Below are 15,376 nucleotides of genomic sequence, written 5' to 3' on the forward strand. Positions count from 1 at the left end.
TGCAGGCAGGAATACATAAGTGCATTCGTATTAATTGATCCAATCAAGTATGGCGACTGAATCTTGGGGGGGGGGGGAACCTCTTCAAAAGTATCCGTGGCTGACTAGTTTAAGGGCAGAATGTCATCTTTATGGTAGGCAAAATGCAGGCAATAAGATGATGTATTCCCTGGGAATAAAGGGAAGCAAAACACTAATGGACTAAGACAAAAACTTCAAAAGGAGTGGAAATTTTTTTCCCTTTACCTTCTCTTAATCCAGGAATCTCCAACCTTGACAGCTTTTAAGACTTGTGGACTTCAACTCCCAGAATTCCTCAGCCAGCAAAGCCTCAGAAAATGTCTGAAACTCCATTCTATGTCATTTGCTTGATTTGCTACGCTGTGAATATGTAGTAAAGCGTAGTTTGTTCAGTAAATCTTGACTTAAGCAAACATTATGAGTGAACTTGGCCAATTAGGGTTAATGGAAACTAGAATTCAATAAGTAAATTTTCAGATAGATTGATAGCTTCAAAAAAGAAAAAGGAAATAATGATACCAGTTGCTCAATAAAGATAGCAAAAAGCTTATAGATAACATAAGGCAGAGCTTATTTTGGCTTCAGTGTTTTCTGAAAAGAGGATATATATTTCACAATAAACCATGAAGAGAGATAAAGGAGCATGTTTGTAGATTTTGCTTGGTATAGACTGGTGGTCCGTGAGAAAATTTTGGTGGGCTGCAGAGAAATGTCACCCCCAAAGCACTCACTCCAAAGTAATTAATCCAGGCTGCACAGGAAAGAAAGGCTGCGCCACCCACATGGCCAGCGGGAACACAAGGCTTGTGTCACTTGCGTTGTGAACAACACAAGGTAGTGAGAGGAGGCAGGAAAGAGTGGAGGGGGGAACTTGCCCCACTCACCCCACACACCTCGCCTGGACACTGGGATGCTTCTTTCCGCTTCTTTCTTCTGCTTTTGGCTGCACGCAAGGAAAGCAGCAAAAGTCTTTCTTTCTCTCCCCAAACTCCTCCAAAATTGAGTCTTTGGGACTCTGTGGGGCATCCTGCTCCAAGAGTCTGTGCCAGTGTGACAAGTCTCACAAAGACTCATTTCTGGCGGAGTTTGGGGGAGAGAAAGAAAGACTTCTGCTGCTTTCCTTGCATGAAGTCAAAAGTCTGTCTCTTTCTCTCTCTCCCCCTGAGAACGGAGCTGGAGACGGTATCCTGCGATCCCAAATAAAGAATGATCGATCGGTAGGAAAATGGGGTGGGGAATTTTCCTGCAGACTTTTGGGGGAATTTTTGCAGGGTCTCTGGTCTGTGGGATTTAAAATTATGAGTTTGGTGGTCCCTGAAGTCTAAAAGGTGGGCAACTGCTGGTATAGACAATGTCTCTTGACCTTCAATGAGAGCAGATGACTTGTACCTTCACTACTAAAGGAACCTGATCTTGCCTGATCTTTTTAAAGAATTAGAAAACAGTTGATTGGAGGGCACAAGTTTCAAGAAGGAAAGGTGAAACCTAGGAACTACAGACCAGTGATTGATATCTAAATGGATGGTTTCATTTGGATTTCAAAATTGGGCAACAGGTTGGACTCAATTATCTAGATCAGGGGTGTCAAACTCATGTCACGTGACGTATCAGGACTTTTCCCTTCACTAAACCAGGCATGGGTGTGGCCAGCACGTGATGCATCTGGGCCATAGCCCAGGAGCTTGAAAGCCTTGATCTAGATGGTTATCTCCCTCTTACAGGTGGAACCACAAAGTACGTTAGCCATTAATAAAACACAATGGCTGCATTCATGGAACATGCTATGTCCAAGGAGTCGATATTTAGCAAATACTGAACCACAAACAAGCTTTAGCTTATTCTACACTTGTACAAAGGAAGCCTAAAATTCAAAAGACTTAAACCATTTCTTCCTAAGATGATTCTCATGCAGACGTGTCAAACTCAAGGCCTGGGAGCCGATACAGCCTATGGGGTGCTTAGATCTAACCCACAGGGAACCCTGGAAACAGCGAAGGACCGGCCTGAGGTACCTCTGCCAGTGAAAACGGAGCTCCATTTTTCCTGACAGAGGGCTGCAGGAGACCATTGTGGCCAAAAACGGGGCATGCACAGCCCACTCAAAAACAGAGCTTGGGAGCCCATTTTCGCTGGCAGAGTGCTCAGACCACGGCAGGCGCCCCCTAACACAAGTGATGTCATGCTATCCATGCCCACCCTGGCCACACCCACTCCAGGTCTCTGAGGTCAAACAACCCTGATGCAGCCCTCAATGAGATTGACACCTCTGTTCTAACGAATGTAAATGCAACCAGAAAACAGTGACACGAGACACTGACTCCATTCCATTCACTTTGCACAGCAATGTGTACTTGGTCTATTCGAAGCCTCTTGACTTGGTTCCTCTGCCTAGGAACATGCTTCAGACATTGCTGCCCTCTGGCTTGGCTTTACTGCGTTCACCCTTCAAGAGCCATTCTAGCAGCCTGGTCTTAGTCAGTAACATAATACTCTATCCACAGAAAAGGTTTAGGCTGCACCAGCCTTTAATTTAACAGTTCTATGTAGCATTAACAGCTTCAGCCTATGACCACTTTCACTGCCAAATAGATGGATGGGTGACATGCAAATTGTTCAGTAATCGGTGCTCTAGTAAGTGTCTTGTCCTAAGGGGCATATCGTAACACGAAAAGCCTGCTGTTCAGAGCAGCCACTCAACCAAATCTCCCCTGAAGCTGAAAACTATTCAAACCAATTACTCTTTCATTCCCAGCTGCTGCAGGAATAACCAATAAGCTTGTCCACAGTTCAGAAAGAGAATAATGAGTTTTGCTTGCTGAACTTGCCCCAAACTTGATCCAAATGCAGCCCTAGAGTTGCATCAGTTTGAAAAGCACAGGAGAAAGTGTCTTGCCGACTCCCTGCTAGTAAGTAGGCACTGACCTTTGGTATCCTTACATCTGTGCTAAAAATCAGAGTATGACTACAACAGACCCCCAGCTTGTAGTGGGAAGGAAATGTAGTACAGAAAGAAGTAATGATGACAAGGACTACATCAGAACCAGTGGCATCTGGAGCCAGCTTCTCATAGTTAAAACCCTACATTCTGCAATAGTGCCCATCCAACATTCCTGATGCTTGAATGATAGCTCACATATATTCCATTTTGGCAAGAGGGAGCAGAAAACAAAACCAAACAGTTGGACGTTGTTAGGGGTACAATATTGAAAAAGCATTCTGAACAAAGGAGAGACAATTCAGGACACAGGAAGCACGGAGTACCAATTCTACTTCAGAAAGGTCTAGTTTTAATACTTGTGGCAACCTCCTGATCCTCTAAATATTAGACTGGCAAAAAAAAAAGTGCCATAAGGACCGCATCATGCTTACTAAGAATATAGCAACAGGTGTGATGGGTAAGTCTATGTATTCAAAACAGGAAAAGGTCCCAAATCCTCCTCACCCAAGTTGCTTGAGAGATGTATAGCATCTGCTCTGACCCCAGAAAACTTTATATTGTTCTAGATACCTTAGGGCATTTCTCTGACAATATTATCTAGTTCAGAAGCAGCTTATGAAATAAGCCACTTTCCAAGGACTCAACAACAGCATCGCTTCCAACTTCTAGTTGAGATGAATTGATCTGAGATTAATTGTAGTATCAGCCAGAGAAGCAAGTGGAAGGATGCTTCTCTTGACTTTTAAAAAGAACATGACTGTGTAGCATGACTGTGACCTTTATGATTGCATCTGTTAGTCAGTAAGAAAAGAGAAGCTGCAACAAGAATGCTTATTGCTTTCCCCATCAGAAAGTGTTCAAATGCCACTTGTCCTTGGACTGTACAACTGAAACATGCTGTAGATCTCAACTAGTGGACCAAAGTCTGCTGTTCATACATGTGCATGTGTGTTTGAGGCAGAGAATCATTTCATCATCATACAAAACTGCCAGGATTCAAAACATAAAGGAATCTTGGCTTTCCCAGTGACCAAAATTGAGAACAGAAATGGTCATTGACTTATTAAAAAGTGGCGTAAGACATTCGTTTATGCTATGCAACACTCAGACATCCCTCTCAGAAAGCAAAGCAGCTCAAGTTCTATCTAGCATGCTCAAGTTGCATGCCTGTCTGGTCTGACCAGCCGCCCTTTCATTCCACACTTGAAAAGGGTAAGCCAAATTAGTACCATACAGACACCACTTCTGAATCTACAGGGACTGGATAAGGTGGTTGGGGTCATGGGTCACCATGTGATCATTGTTTTACGGGAACGAGACCTTGATTATCCATACTTATAAGGGGCCCTATTCCACAAAGCAATGATTTCTCTCTTCCGATGTTTAGTTTGCCTCACAGAATTGGCACTCTTTTTATCTTCCTGTTAATCAGAATTGCAACGCTTCAGCTTGCTGCTCTTTATTAATATTCCACTATCAATACCTCCAAAGACCACATCATTATCACAGTCCTTTCTGAGAGGGGTTTCCCAAGAACCTTATAATTCTACTATTAACATTATTTAAGGAGGGCTCTCATCTGCAGGAATACTCTTATTTTGTCCCAAGCACAGCATTGATTAAAAAAAATCTACAAAAGCCTTAATTCCTGCAAAGGGGCTTGCTAAGCTCCAATGTTGTAGGATCATTTTATTCTTTAACTTACAAGTCCGATCATAAACAAATCACAACAATTGAAGTGAGCCATAGACAGAGTCCTTATTTGTTTACTCCATTGCAACTGGTGGAATCCTCTCAATGTCCCGACATTTGGAGTTCACCAGTTCCCTGCGGATTTCTGGAGAAATCTGGGAATGGTTGTGAAACTTCAACAACTCCAAGAGAGCTTCTTTCTGCTCGGAGGACAAGTCCTCTTTGTAGCGCTGGGCAAACGTCAAGAAGCACTGATGCCAAAGGACTGGTAGGGTTCGTTGGTCTTTCTGAAAGGCTAGAAAGTGAAAAACTAGAGCATCTACAACACGGAAAGGCAAGGCATATTTCTTGTCAATCAGCAGACGGAGAAAAATGCTGTTGGCACCACTGTATTCCATCTCAGCAATCTTTAGCATAGCAGCCCTAGCACAAGAAAACAAGAGAAAAGAATGGAAATAACACTTGAGTGCATGTTTATAGAACAATTTGATCATCTGATTGCAAAACTTAAGCGAAGGGTGATCAGGGGCCAAAGGATTAAGGGGATTTCCACATGATTTCAAAATTGCCTTGAAGGAGAACATTGGGATCCCTAGTGATGAAGGAAGTTAGACGAATAGCAAATCTTGTCCCTCTGCCTCAAATCCAATGTCTCCAGGCATGGATTTGGCCATGCCAGCTGGGATTATAGTTAAGTCTAACACCAAAGTATGTGCAAACCTGACAGGCACTGGACAAAAAGCAATTTGGGTTGTGGTTGGAGCAATGAAATGCAAAATGGCAACAATTCAGGTTGCTAATGTCTGTTACAGATAGTGCTTCTGTGCTTTGGAGATGGCCTGATTCGTACAGATAAAAACCTGAGGCTTTTCTTTTAAGCTTCACCTCTGTCTTGCACGGGTACTTGCTATTGTCAGGGCATCAGAGTGGAACCCATGGAAAAATTGGCAACCCTATTCCTGGCATGAAGTAATTTCCCCAAAACATTTAGGCCACAACTATCATATTACATTGTTGAACCCAAGAAAATAAGTAAATGACTAAATACAAGAATAGTACAAATCAAGCAAGGATTGTGTAGCAGACTGTTTTTATAATTCCCACTGCAAATTATGAATATAGTCTGAAATATTTTTTTTTCTCCCAAGACACTAAAATAATTTTTTGCCAGCAAGGTTTGAGAGCCAAGGACACAAGGATGAATGGCAAAGGAGACCCTGCTCCACATACACATCCCCACGACTATTTTCCTTCCACTGTTAAATTAGCTCAGCTTTCTTACCCCGAATGAAGGACTGGAATAGAGCACTTGGTGAGGATGCTGCCCACAATGATTGCTTCTCGCAATGTGCATGTTCCAGACTCACACAAAGGGATGAGAATTCCTGAGAGGGAAGGGAAAGAGAGAGTCAGAGATAACATAGCCTCTTCTAATGTAACACACACAAAATCCCAATCAGAAGCTCAAACAAAAACAGAATTCCCATCAGAAGCTCACATTAGCACACCAGCTTGAACTTGATTTTTCATGCTTCATGAACTTGAAACTTCAAGAATTCCATTTCTCTTAGATTAACCAATGTCTTTCTACTGACCTACTACCTTACGGAGTAGACCAACTCCAGGTAAGCCTCAAGTTACCAATGTAAATGGAGCCTGCCAATTATATTCGTAACTCAAGGATTCGTAAGAGTGAACCAAGTATAATCTGAACTCCCTGCTTTTGCCCACACATTTGCTAATCGAGTGTGCAGATTGTTAAGTGCACAAGCTATCTCAGCGTGGCGAAGGCCATGAGTGGCCTAGTGATAAAAACAAGCCACCCAAGGCCTCCCTGACCCGCTGAGATACCTCATGCTTCTCCTCTCCCATTCTGCCGTGCTGGAATCACTTAATTTGCAAAAGTCTGCCTCCTCTCTGCCACACTTCCTTTGCTTTTGAGGGAGAGGAGAGCAGGGCAATTTCCCTTCCAATGTCTGGTCGGCTTGCTAATGCTTTTCACACCAAGAGTGAAAGGTTCTGGGGGCCCTGATCTTGCGTGACTTCAGGCGCCATTCTCTACAAAAACAGATGGGGGAACTGAAGTTGCACAGCAGAACTTTTCACTCTTAGCATGAAAAGCATTTGCAAGCTGAGTGGACATAGAGGAAGGGGAATCGTCCTGCCCTCCTCTCCCTCAAAGGCAAAGAAGCCACAGTAGAGAGGAGACAGACCTTTGCCAGGTGAGTCCAGCCTGGCAGGATGAGAGGGGGAAGCAGTGGTGAGGAATAGGAGGGAGGGGCAGGGGAATAGGATGAATGTTGCAGTGCCTCTGCAGTTGTTCGTTAAGGGTGAACAACTGCTGCAGTGCTGCAACTTTTGTAATTTTGAGACTTTGTTGTAAACACCTGGGTGGGTTACTGCATAATTTCAAATGGTCAATAATTGAACTGTCATAACTAGAGGATTACAGATTCACTGATCTCCACTTTCTGCTGCTAGTTATAGCTCATTAGTATGAACAGGGTCAGCCAGCCTTGGTCTCACCTCCACTAAGCATCTGTTTTATCAATAATCCTATGTTTTAATTTTTTTCAAACACCACGCTACCTCATTATTCTTTTTGGCATGCATGTGCTGTATAGGATATGGAGAAACCATTCCAATGTTGAAGAGCTTATATCATTTCTCTACGACTGCAGGGACTTACAAACTGTAGTTGCAATTTATGCAATTCAAGAAGTTTTGAATGTAACCTAGGGAGACTTTCAAAAACTGACTACAAAATTGTTTCAGAGAGAAAAGATGGGGGCCTTATATAACACATACAGCTGAAGAGTAACAATATTAACTGTATTTCAGTTTAATTATGCTTAAATGTAAATTAAATCACATCAAGTACACGTAGTCCTCAATTTACAACAGTTCATTTAGTGACCAGAGTTACAGTGGCACTGGAAAAGTGACTTACCACTATTTTTCACATTTGCGGCCACTGCAGCATCTCCATGGTCACATGATCAAAATTCAGCTGCTTAGCAACTCATATTTATGACGGTTGCAATGTCCTTGGGTTATGTGATCTGCTTTTGCGAACTTCTGTCAAGCAAAATCAATCGGGAAGCCAGATTCACTTAACCACCATCTTACTAACTTAACAGCAGTGGTTCACTTAATGACGGTGGCAAGAAAGGCCATAAAATGGGGCCAAATTTAGTTAATAAATGTTTCACTTAGCAACAGAAATTTTGGGCTCAATTGTGGTTGTAAGTTGAGGATTACCTATATTGGACTTCCCTACATCTATTATTGTTTGGAATAATGTATGACCCTCAGACTAGGAAAACTTCTGCATCTCCTCTCATTGTAGTCTCTACCAAATTTCAATTTTTCCCTGCCACATTGTTTTTTGCTAGTTAGTATTGATCCATGCCAACTTATCTTAAACCACGTATCTGTGCAGCTTCATTCTTTTGGTTGCTACCTTTGTTGCTTGCATGACAAAATGTATTATCCTTTAAAGTCTAACTTAAGGTTTTCTATTAGATCGCAGAGGGGTATCAGAAAAAGCTGGATCCCATCACCTCTGCAAAAGAACCCTCCTCCATCAGGTTCCTCCTTCTAGCCTTCGTTGCTTGGCAGAAGCTATTCTGAGGTTGCACTGGAGGAAGTCAGCCTCTCCTCTGATCCAGCTGACGATTCAGCAACACCAGTTCCTCTTCCTTTTGAACCGTTTCTTTTTCAGCTGCTGGGACAGCAAACAGAAATGGGCGCCCCCATCCCACAAACTCCTTGATCTCAGATTATAATCCTAAGGAAAGAAATTTGCCTCACTGAATTTGAATCTGTCAGAATCTTTTTTTGGTTCTTGCGAAGGTGGTCCTTGACACAAAAACAGTTAATTTATAGTAGTAGGGGAAGAAATGCAAGCAAGCACAGAAAAAAGGCAAACACGTATTTCAGATCAAAATGAAACTTCTAGCTTGCATATCCTATCGTATTGCCTTTTAAAATAAATTTATTACAGGACAATGGTAGCAGTGAAGTGTGAGAGAATAAATCTGAAACAAATGCTTGTAAGATGAGAACATTAGCAATGTATTTTCTAGCGGAAAACAAGAAACTAAGAATTGCTTGACAATTTTATATTTTAATTATCATTCAATTGTAAGCAACTCACCTTTGAACCATGCTCCGGGTTTGAACAAAGCCTTCTTCAGAGCCATATAAAGATGGAAATTGAGGCGTTTGTATTCAGCAATATCATCTCGGATTCGTGGGAGAAGCACGAGATTGTAGAATCTCTGGGCCATCCTCTCTTTAAGATTAGAAGAAAAAATTCTAGAACAGATAATAAAAGCATGAGAGGAAGGAGAGAAGGTGAAAAAGGAAATATTTCAGCTGGGAAAACTTAACTAAAAGTTAAGATCAACTTTTATAATATAGTATATATATATCATTTTAGTATGCTTATAATAATCTCAATAAATATTTTATACAACAACCAGACTTCAGCGATGTTCACACATACGAAAGACAAAACCTAGAAAGGCCGTATAAAAACCAGATCTTGACATATATGCATCTCGTAAAATTCTCACAACTATATTCAACAAGAAAATTAATCTTTGCAGTGGCTTTAATGTTCAGAAGTAGGAATAAGTAAAAGCGATTGATTCAGGAATAGAATTCCAGAGAATTCCAGAATTTCTGTTCCCCTTCCAGGCTACGCTGAATCTCCTCCAGGAGGTTCAAAAGGGCTCTAGAAATATATTTCTCCCCAAAATGATTGAAAGTGTCCAAGATATAACATTCTGGTCAAGATAAACCTGTTTAAAATGCTCTGTGAGAAAAAAACATAGAATGTCCCTAATACAGAATGTCCGCAAACTGAGCCACTAAGGTGTCTTTCATCTACTACCCTTTGAACAAAACGCATATCTCATCTCACCTATATGTAGTGCAAGAAAAATGTGTTTTTTAATTGAACACTGCATTTTTACTTGACAAAGAAGCCCATATAGGACTGTTGGATATGAATTTCTTTTATGAGAGGATTGTGTCTATCGATAACAATCAGAAGCAGAAAGCCCTTCTACAGTACTAGGGTTCACAAAAATGGGGAAATATTCATAATTACACCTCAACATCCCACACTAAAAAAAAATCTGAAAAGCGTGCCTTGGGAGTTAAAATAGTCTCTTTCAGTTTTATAACATAAGCTTGATTTATTGAAACTGTCACTTTGAATGCGCCCAGATCAGAAAGGAGCTGCTAGTGAATGAAAAACAGCAAGGCAGCATTATCTATAGCAGAATCCTACCTTGTGGCTTGGTACATGGCAGCTGCTGTCCATGTTTCTGGCTCTGTGATATAAAGCATCTGCTCCCAATTGGATAATGCTGGGATTATCTTGAAGGCTTTCGGCAGCTTTCCACTTCTGTATTTTGACAATACCTTTAGCAACATTTTAAAAGTGATTAATTATACAATAGCAATAATCAGCATTTGCTAATTACAAGCTATATTTCCTGTTCACAAAGTCTTTATAGCAAAGAGAGATATCAGGGATCCTTCACTGATATTATTCTATTTTCTTTTTCATGAATATTAATAACTATAATAAACTGAAATGCAGTATTAGTTATGAACAACACACATGACTGGGTGTACTAGATTTTTTTTTCAGCAATTAGCTCACATTTATTTATATACATGATTTACAAACACATAGCTAGCAAAACACATACCCATTACACTTACTTCTTTGACACCTTTGTAGACTTCTAGGACACGGAGGTTAAGCTTTGGCATGGGTCGGCCAGATATTTCTGACATCACCGTCTCTACCTCCGTCTGTTTTTCTGTTAGCTTCTCCATGATGATATCTGCTAAGGTGCGCCTAATAGGTTCCAAATGGAGGAAAATGGAGCAGATAACTTATTCAGCCCCTTATTAGCAAATTAAGTAGGAGAAACAGCATTAAAGGTGGATTTTAATCTGACTTGTAATACTTCAGAATAAGGTTTCTTAGGTGGCCCTTCACTATCACCTATGATTGTTCAGTTCAGAAGGTTATGGTTAAAAACAAGCAACTTGAAAGTGCAAACATCTTTACTTATACTATCATTTAATACTCCTGTCCAATCTCTTTAAAAATACAAGCTTATTTTCTACATTTAGGGCAATTTAGGAATTCCTCTTTGTTCTCCCATGAGAACACCTTCAGAGCAGATTTGGGGTCCATACAATGGCTGCAGTGGGAAGAAAACAAGCAACGCACAATGAAATGCAGGCACCACTGATAAATGTTGTACTTTTGAAAATGCCAATTTTACAGCTTCTCATACATCCACATAATATTTAGTCCACAAAAGTTAAAAATGAATATATATAAAAAGTTACATTACAAAGTTATGCCAATAAAAATATATTCTAAGGGAGGTAAACTGTATAATATTTGTGCTGGGTTTCAAATTTGTAAAGATAGGACACACACATACACACGAATTAAAAATAGATGTGAATCTCGAGATTCTAAATGCAACATTCTGTACCCAATAATTAAAGCACCATCTGCTGGTTAAAGAACAAGAAAAGAAAGTTTTAGAATTATAGAATACTTTGTTGCTAGCTGAAGCATTGATTTCAACATCCACTAAGGGATACTGAGGCATTAGTGAGAAAACATCCCCAATCCCTTAAGACGCATCTGTACATCCATTACTATTGGAGGCTCCTGAACAGGTAAATTTTTCTGAGATAGTCTGAAGCTGCTTAGATCCATTAGGAGACACTGAAATGTGGAGAAACTGTCATTCTGATCAGTACCATTAAACTGCCATATCTGAGTACAATGGAGAAGTTCTTATAGTGGATATGACTAAAATCTGGCCCACAGAATTCCTTTGGTAAACATGAACTATAAGAGAGTACACTGGTGACCTAAAATCTGCCCATCTCTTGCATTTACTTATATGAAGAATTATAATGAAGAGCTTTCTTTGTGGATAAAGGGAAATTAAAACTTTAGCCTTGATGAGAACTCCTGAATGAAACAGTTACTATTTACCATGGGGATACTGCAAGATGTACCAGGGCTTGACTAGTGATGGGAAACAAATGAGTTAGCTATCTAAACATGATCAGAATCTTATTCACAGTTGGTAGATTTAGATTAGACAAATATATGGTTTTAAAGATTGTAAGACTGAATTTGAAACAGAATTGTGTATAAATAATAAACATGTATATAACTGCTAAAATGTATGAATTTTTTTTCTGAAATCTGAAAAAGAAATACAAGCGAAAGAACTGATAGAATGGCCTAGAAATCTTGCTTACAATACACAGATGGAACAGGAAAAATGTGATTGAAAGGATTTAAATTTACATGATGATATAATCTTAAGGGGGAGAGTTAAAGCAATTAAAAGATGTTGAGCTGGAAAGCTGACAGCCTGGGTTTGAGAGCTGAGTGTCATGCAACAGGGTAAGTTCCCATTGTTTGCCCCAGCTCCTGTCCACAAGCAGTTTGAAAGCATGCAAATGCAAGTAAATAGTTATCACTTTGGTAGGAATGTAACAGTGTTCCATGTTTCTCAGCATACAGTCATGCTGACCACATGACATGAAAATGTCTTCAAATAACACTGGCTCTCTCGTGCCCAGAGTCGGAATCGCCTGGACAGGTTATACCTTTTATAATCTGAAATTGGTCTGAAACTCAATATTAAAAAAACTAAGATCATGGCATCTGGTCCCATCACTTTCTGGCAAATAGAAGGTGGAAAAATGGAAGCAGTGACAGATTTTATTTTCTTGGGCTCCAAGATCACTGCAGGTGGTGACTGCAGCCATGAAATTAAAAGACGCCTGCTTCTTGGGAGGGAAACTTGGACAGCATATTAAAAAGCAGAGACCTCACCTTGCTGACAAAGGTTGGTATCGCTGTGGTTGTCCTAGTAGTAATATATGGATGTGAGAGTTGGACCATAAACAAGGCTGAGCATTGAAGAATTAATGCTTTAGAATTGTGGTGCTGGAGAAGTCACTTGAGAGTACCATGGATTGCAAGGAGATCAAATCAGTCGACCCGAAAGGAAATCAACCTTGACTATTCTTTAGGATAGATACTAAAAGCTAAAGCTCAATAATTTGGCCATCAAATGAGAAGAGATGACTCATTGGAAAAGACCTGAGGCTTCTATTCCTCTTTACATTAGTTATAAATGCAATTATAAATTTTATCTCTTACTCTGCGATTACAACCTGTCTCCTTTCTTTCTATAATTTATCCAGCTTAATTAAAACCCAAATCATAAAGTTTATTTTTTCTGTTTTCTGCAAAAAGTCTTTGAGGTGTTGCCAGTCAGAAATAAACATAGATATTGCCTTTTCTCTGCTCAAATTAGCCATCTCAGCAAGTTTCATTTACATCATCCATTAACAATTTATCCTAGAAGCTACCATAATATCGGTATTTGATCATTTGACTTACCTCACTGGAGGGTTCTTGCTCATGAACATTTCAATGGCTTTTTCGTCATCTGAATTTACAGTCATTTCTTCACAATACTCTTCCTTCTCCATGGCTCCAGCTGCCCCCAGCTCTGGCCACTCATCATCCTCTGCATCTGAGTCTCCATCCTTTGAGGTAGGTCCTGAAAAAGAAGAAAATATTTTAGAGGAAGAAACTTTAGATTACACTTTTCATTTAAATTAGTAAAGTGGGGGAAGGGGTATCCATTATATTAGAATGTCCATTAAATTCCAATGGCATATCTACCTTACCTGTTAGGCCTACATAAATTCAAATGGGATTTTATATATGCATATTTTATGCAAAACAACTAAACCACAATCTATTAAATGGAGTTTATCCAACCTGTATGATTAACTGATTATGTGCCATCAAATGTGTTGACTCTTCACCACCACATAGATTTTCTCATAATGATGTCTCCCTAACCTGGTTCTCTATGTCTTATGTATTACATAATATCATAAATATGGAACAACAACAGCTAAAAATCAGCCATGTACTAGATATTAAAAAACAATGTTATATCAAATTTTATTTCACTATCCTGGATAAAGAAAATAAGAACTCTAGATAACACAAGCCAGAAAGATTTCACATTTGTTATTGACTGAAAAGCTAACCATCCTTTTCCTCTACTAAAAAAATGAAAACAACCTAGGAGTTAAGGCCAGAAGTTTAACTCCAGCCTCCATCTACTGATACTCTGTATGAAGGACAAACATTTTTTTTTAAAGTCTGGGTTCAGATATAATTTTAGAACCTACTAGGCAGTTTTTGTTTCTCTGACAGTTAATCTCCTTGAGGGAAGCTGATCAAACTCCTGCTTTATCTCTCACAGCTTCTCATGTTCTTGGTGGGGTCGGTGTCTCCTGTAATTGCGAGATTTATATCTTGCAGTTTCTGTTGTGACTTTCACAATGGCAATCTGAAATCCCGGAAGCCTATGCCATTATACCTTTTAAGACGCCGACGAATAATCATCCGTTCACCCTGGCATTCCCTTGTAAATCTTATGGATTACTCCCTCCCCCCAACTTGTTGCATGTTGTGTTTTAATCATTTATAATCTTCGGGTAAACCGCAGCAAAAACGTTTTTTCTTTAAAAAAAACACCAAAAAAAACACCCCACGTGTCTTTCCGAATACTTTGGCTGAACAAGAAAATAGTTTGCCCCGTCTTTCCAGCCACAAGCTTCCTAGACACGCTCACCCAGGACTGTCGTCTTCTTCCTGGGCTCGTGGCTCCGGCCAACGCCGTGCTCGGCCTCCAGCTCTTCTTGCTGGATGCGAGCCTGCTGCAAGATCCGCCGGGAGAGCTTCTCGTCCACATACTCGCCCTCCTCTTCTCCCCCACCATCATGCTTCCCCGCCTGGCCACGTCGCTTGATCCTCGTGACGGGCTTCACGGCATCGCTCTGAGCAATCTGCTCGGCCAAGGGGACGCTGGTCGCCGTTGCCCCACCGGAGCCTCTCGGCCGCTTCGCCTTGGGCATGACGACCCCGCCGATGGAGCACGCAGCAACGCGAGGAAATTAGGACTTGCCCACACACGCATGCGCGTTCGTTGCGCATCACCCGGTGCGGAGTTACAGCTGAAAGGAGAGGTGACTCCGGAGATCCTGGAGACTTTTTAAAACCTCCCCGAGAGACATAAGGGGCAATTTCCTTCTTTTTCTTTGGAGCTGTGTTGCGTGTGGCATTGCAACACAGATGCGATCTATTGTTCTCAGGGGGAAGAAGTTGTGCGGGCTGGACAGAATTAGTGGCCTTTCCTGTAGTCCAAGGGTCTTCAAACTTGGCAAGTTTAAGACTTGTGGACTTTATTTATTTGATTTGATTTGTCAATCACTTACAAGATAATAGGTATAAGTATATACATTGTTATGAATACATGAAATGGGTACATATAAGGAAAATAAAAGAAACAATAGGACAGGGATGTTGGTGCGCTTATGCATGCCCCTTACAGACCTCTTAGGAAAGGAGTGAGGTCAATATTAGACAGTCTAAGGTTAAAGTTTTTGGGGTTTGGGGAAGAAACCACAGAGTCGGGTATTCCGGGTAGTTGAAGTCCCCCAGGCTTAAAGTTGCCAAGGTTGGAGACCCCTGGTTTAAGATGAAGCTGCCTGAGACTGCAGTGTTTTTATTGTGAATTGAGAGCCCACAGACTTACCCTGAATCAATTCAGAACTATTGATAGT

The 15,376-nt window shown here is 40.6% G+C and overlaps 1 protein-coding gene across 1 annotated transcript; it reads right to left on the reverse strand.

Annotated features, from left to right (window-relative positions):
* Positions 1-4,633: 4,633 nt before the first annotated feature.
* Positions 4,634-14,916, reverse strand: BYSL (bystin like). The gene is made up of 7 exons (XM_026715620.2): positions 14,386-14,916; positions 13,131-13,293; positions 10,394-10,532; positions 9,954-10,087; positions 8,811-8,971; positions 5,934-6,036; positions 4,634-5,074 (listed from the first exon to the last, which is right to left on the reverse strand). Exons 1-7 carry the CDS (start codon positions 14,666-14,668, stop codon positions 4,726-4,728), a joined length of 1,332 nt encoding a protein of 443 aa, XP_026571405.1. The 5' UTR covers positions 14,669-14,916; the 3' UTR covers positions 4,634-4,725.
* Between the last annotated feature and the right edge of the window lie 460 nt (positions 14,917-15,376).

The sequence above is a fragment of the Pseudonaja textilis genome, chromosome 3 (assembly GCF_049901715.1).
Source record: "Pseudonaja textilis isolate UNSWEBS1 chromosome 3, rPseTex1.2, whole genome shotgun sequence".
Lineage (NCBI taxonomy): Eukaryota > Metazoa > Chordata > Lepidosauria > Squamata > Elapidae > Pseudonaja > Pseudonaja textilis.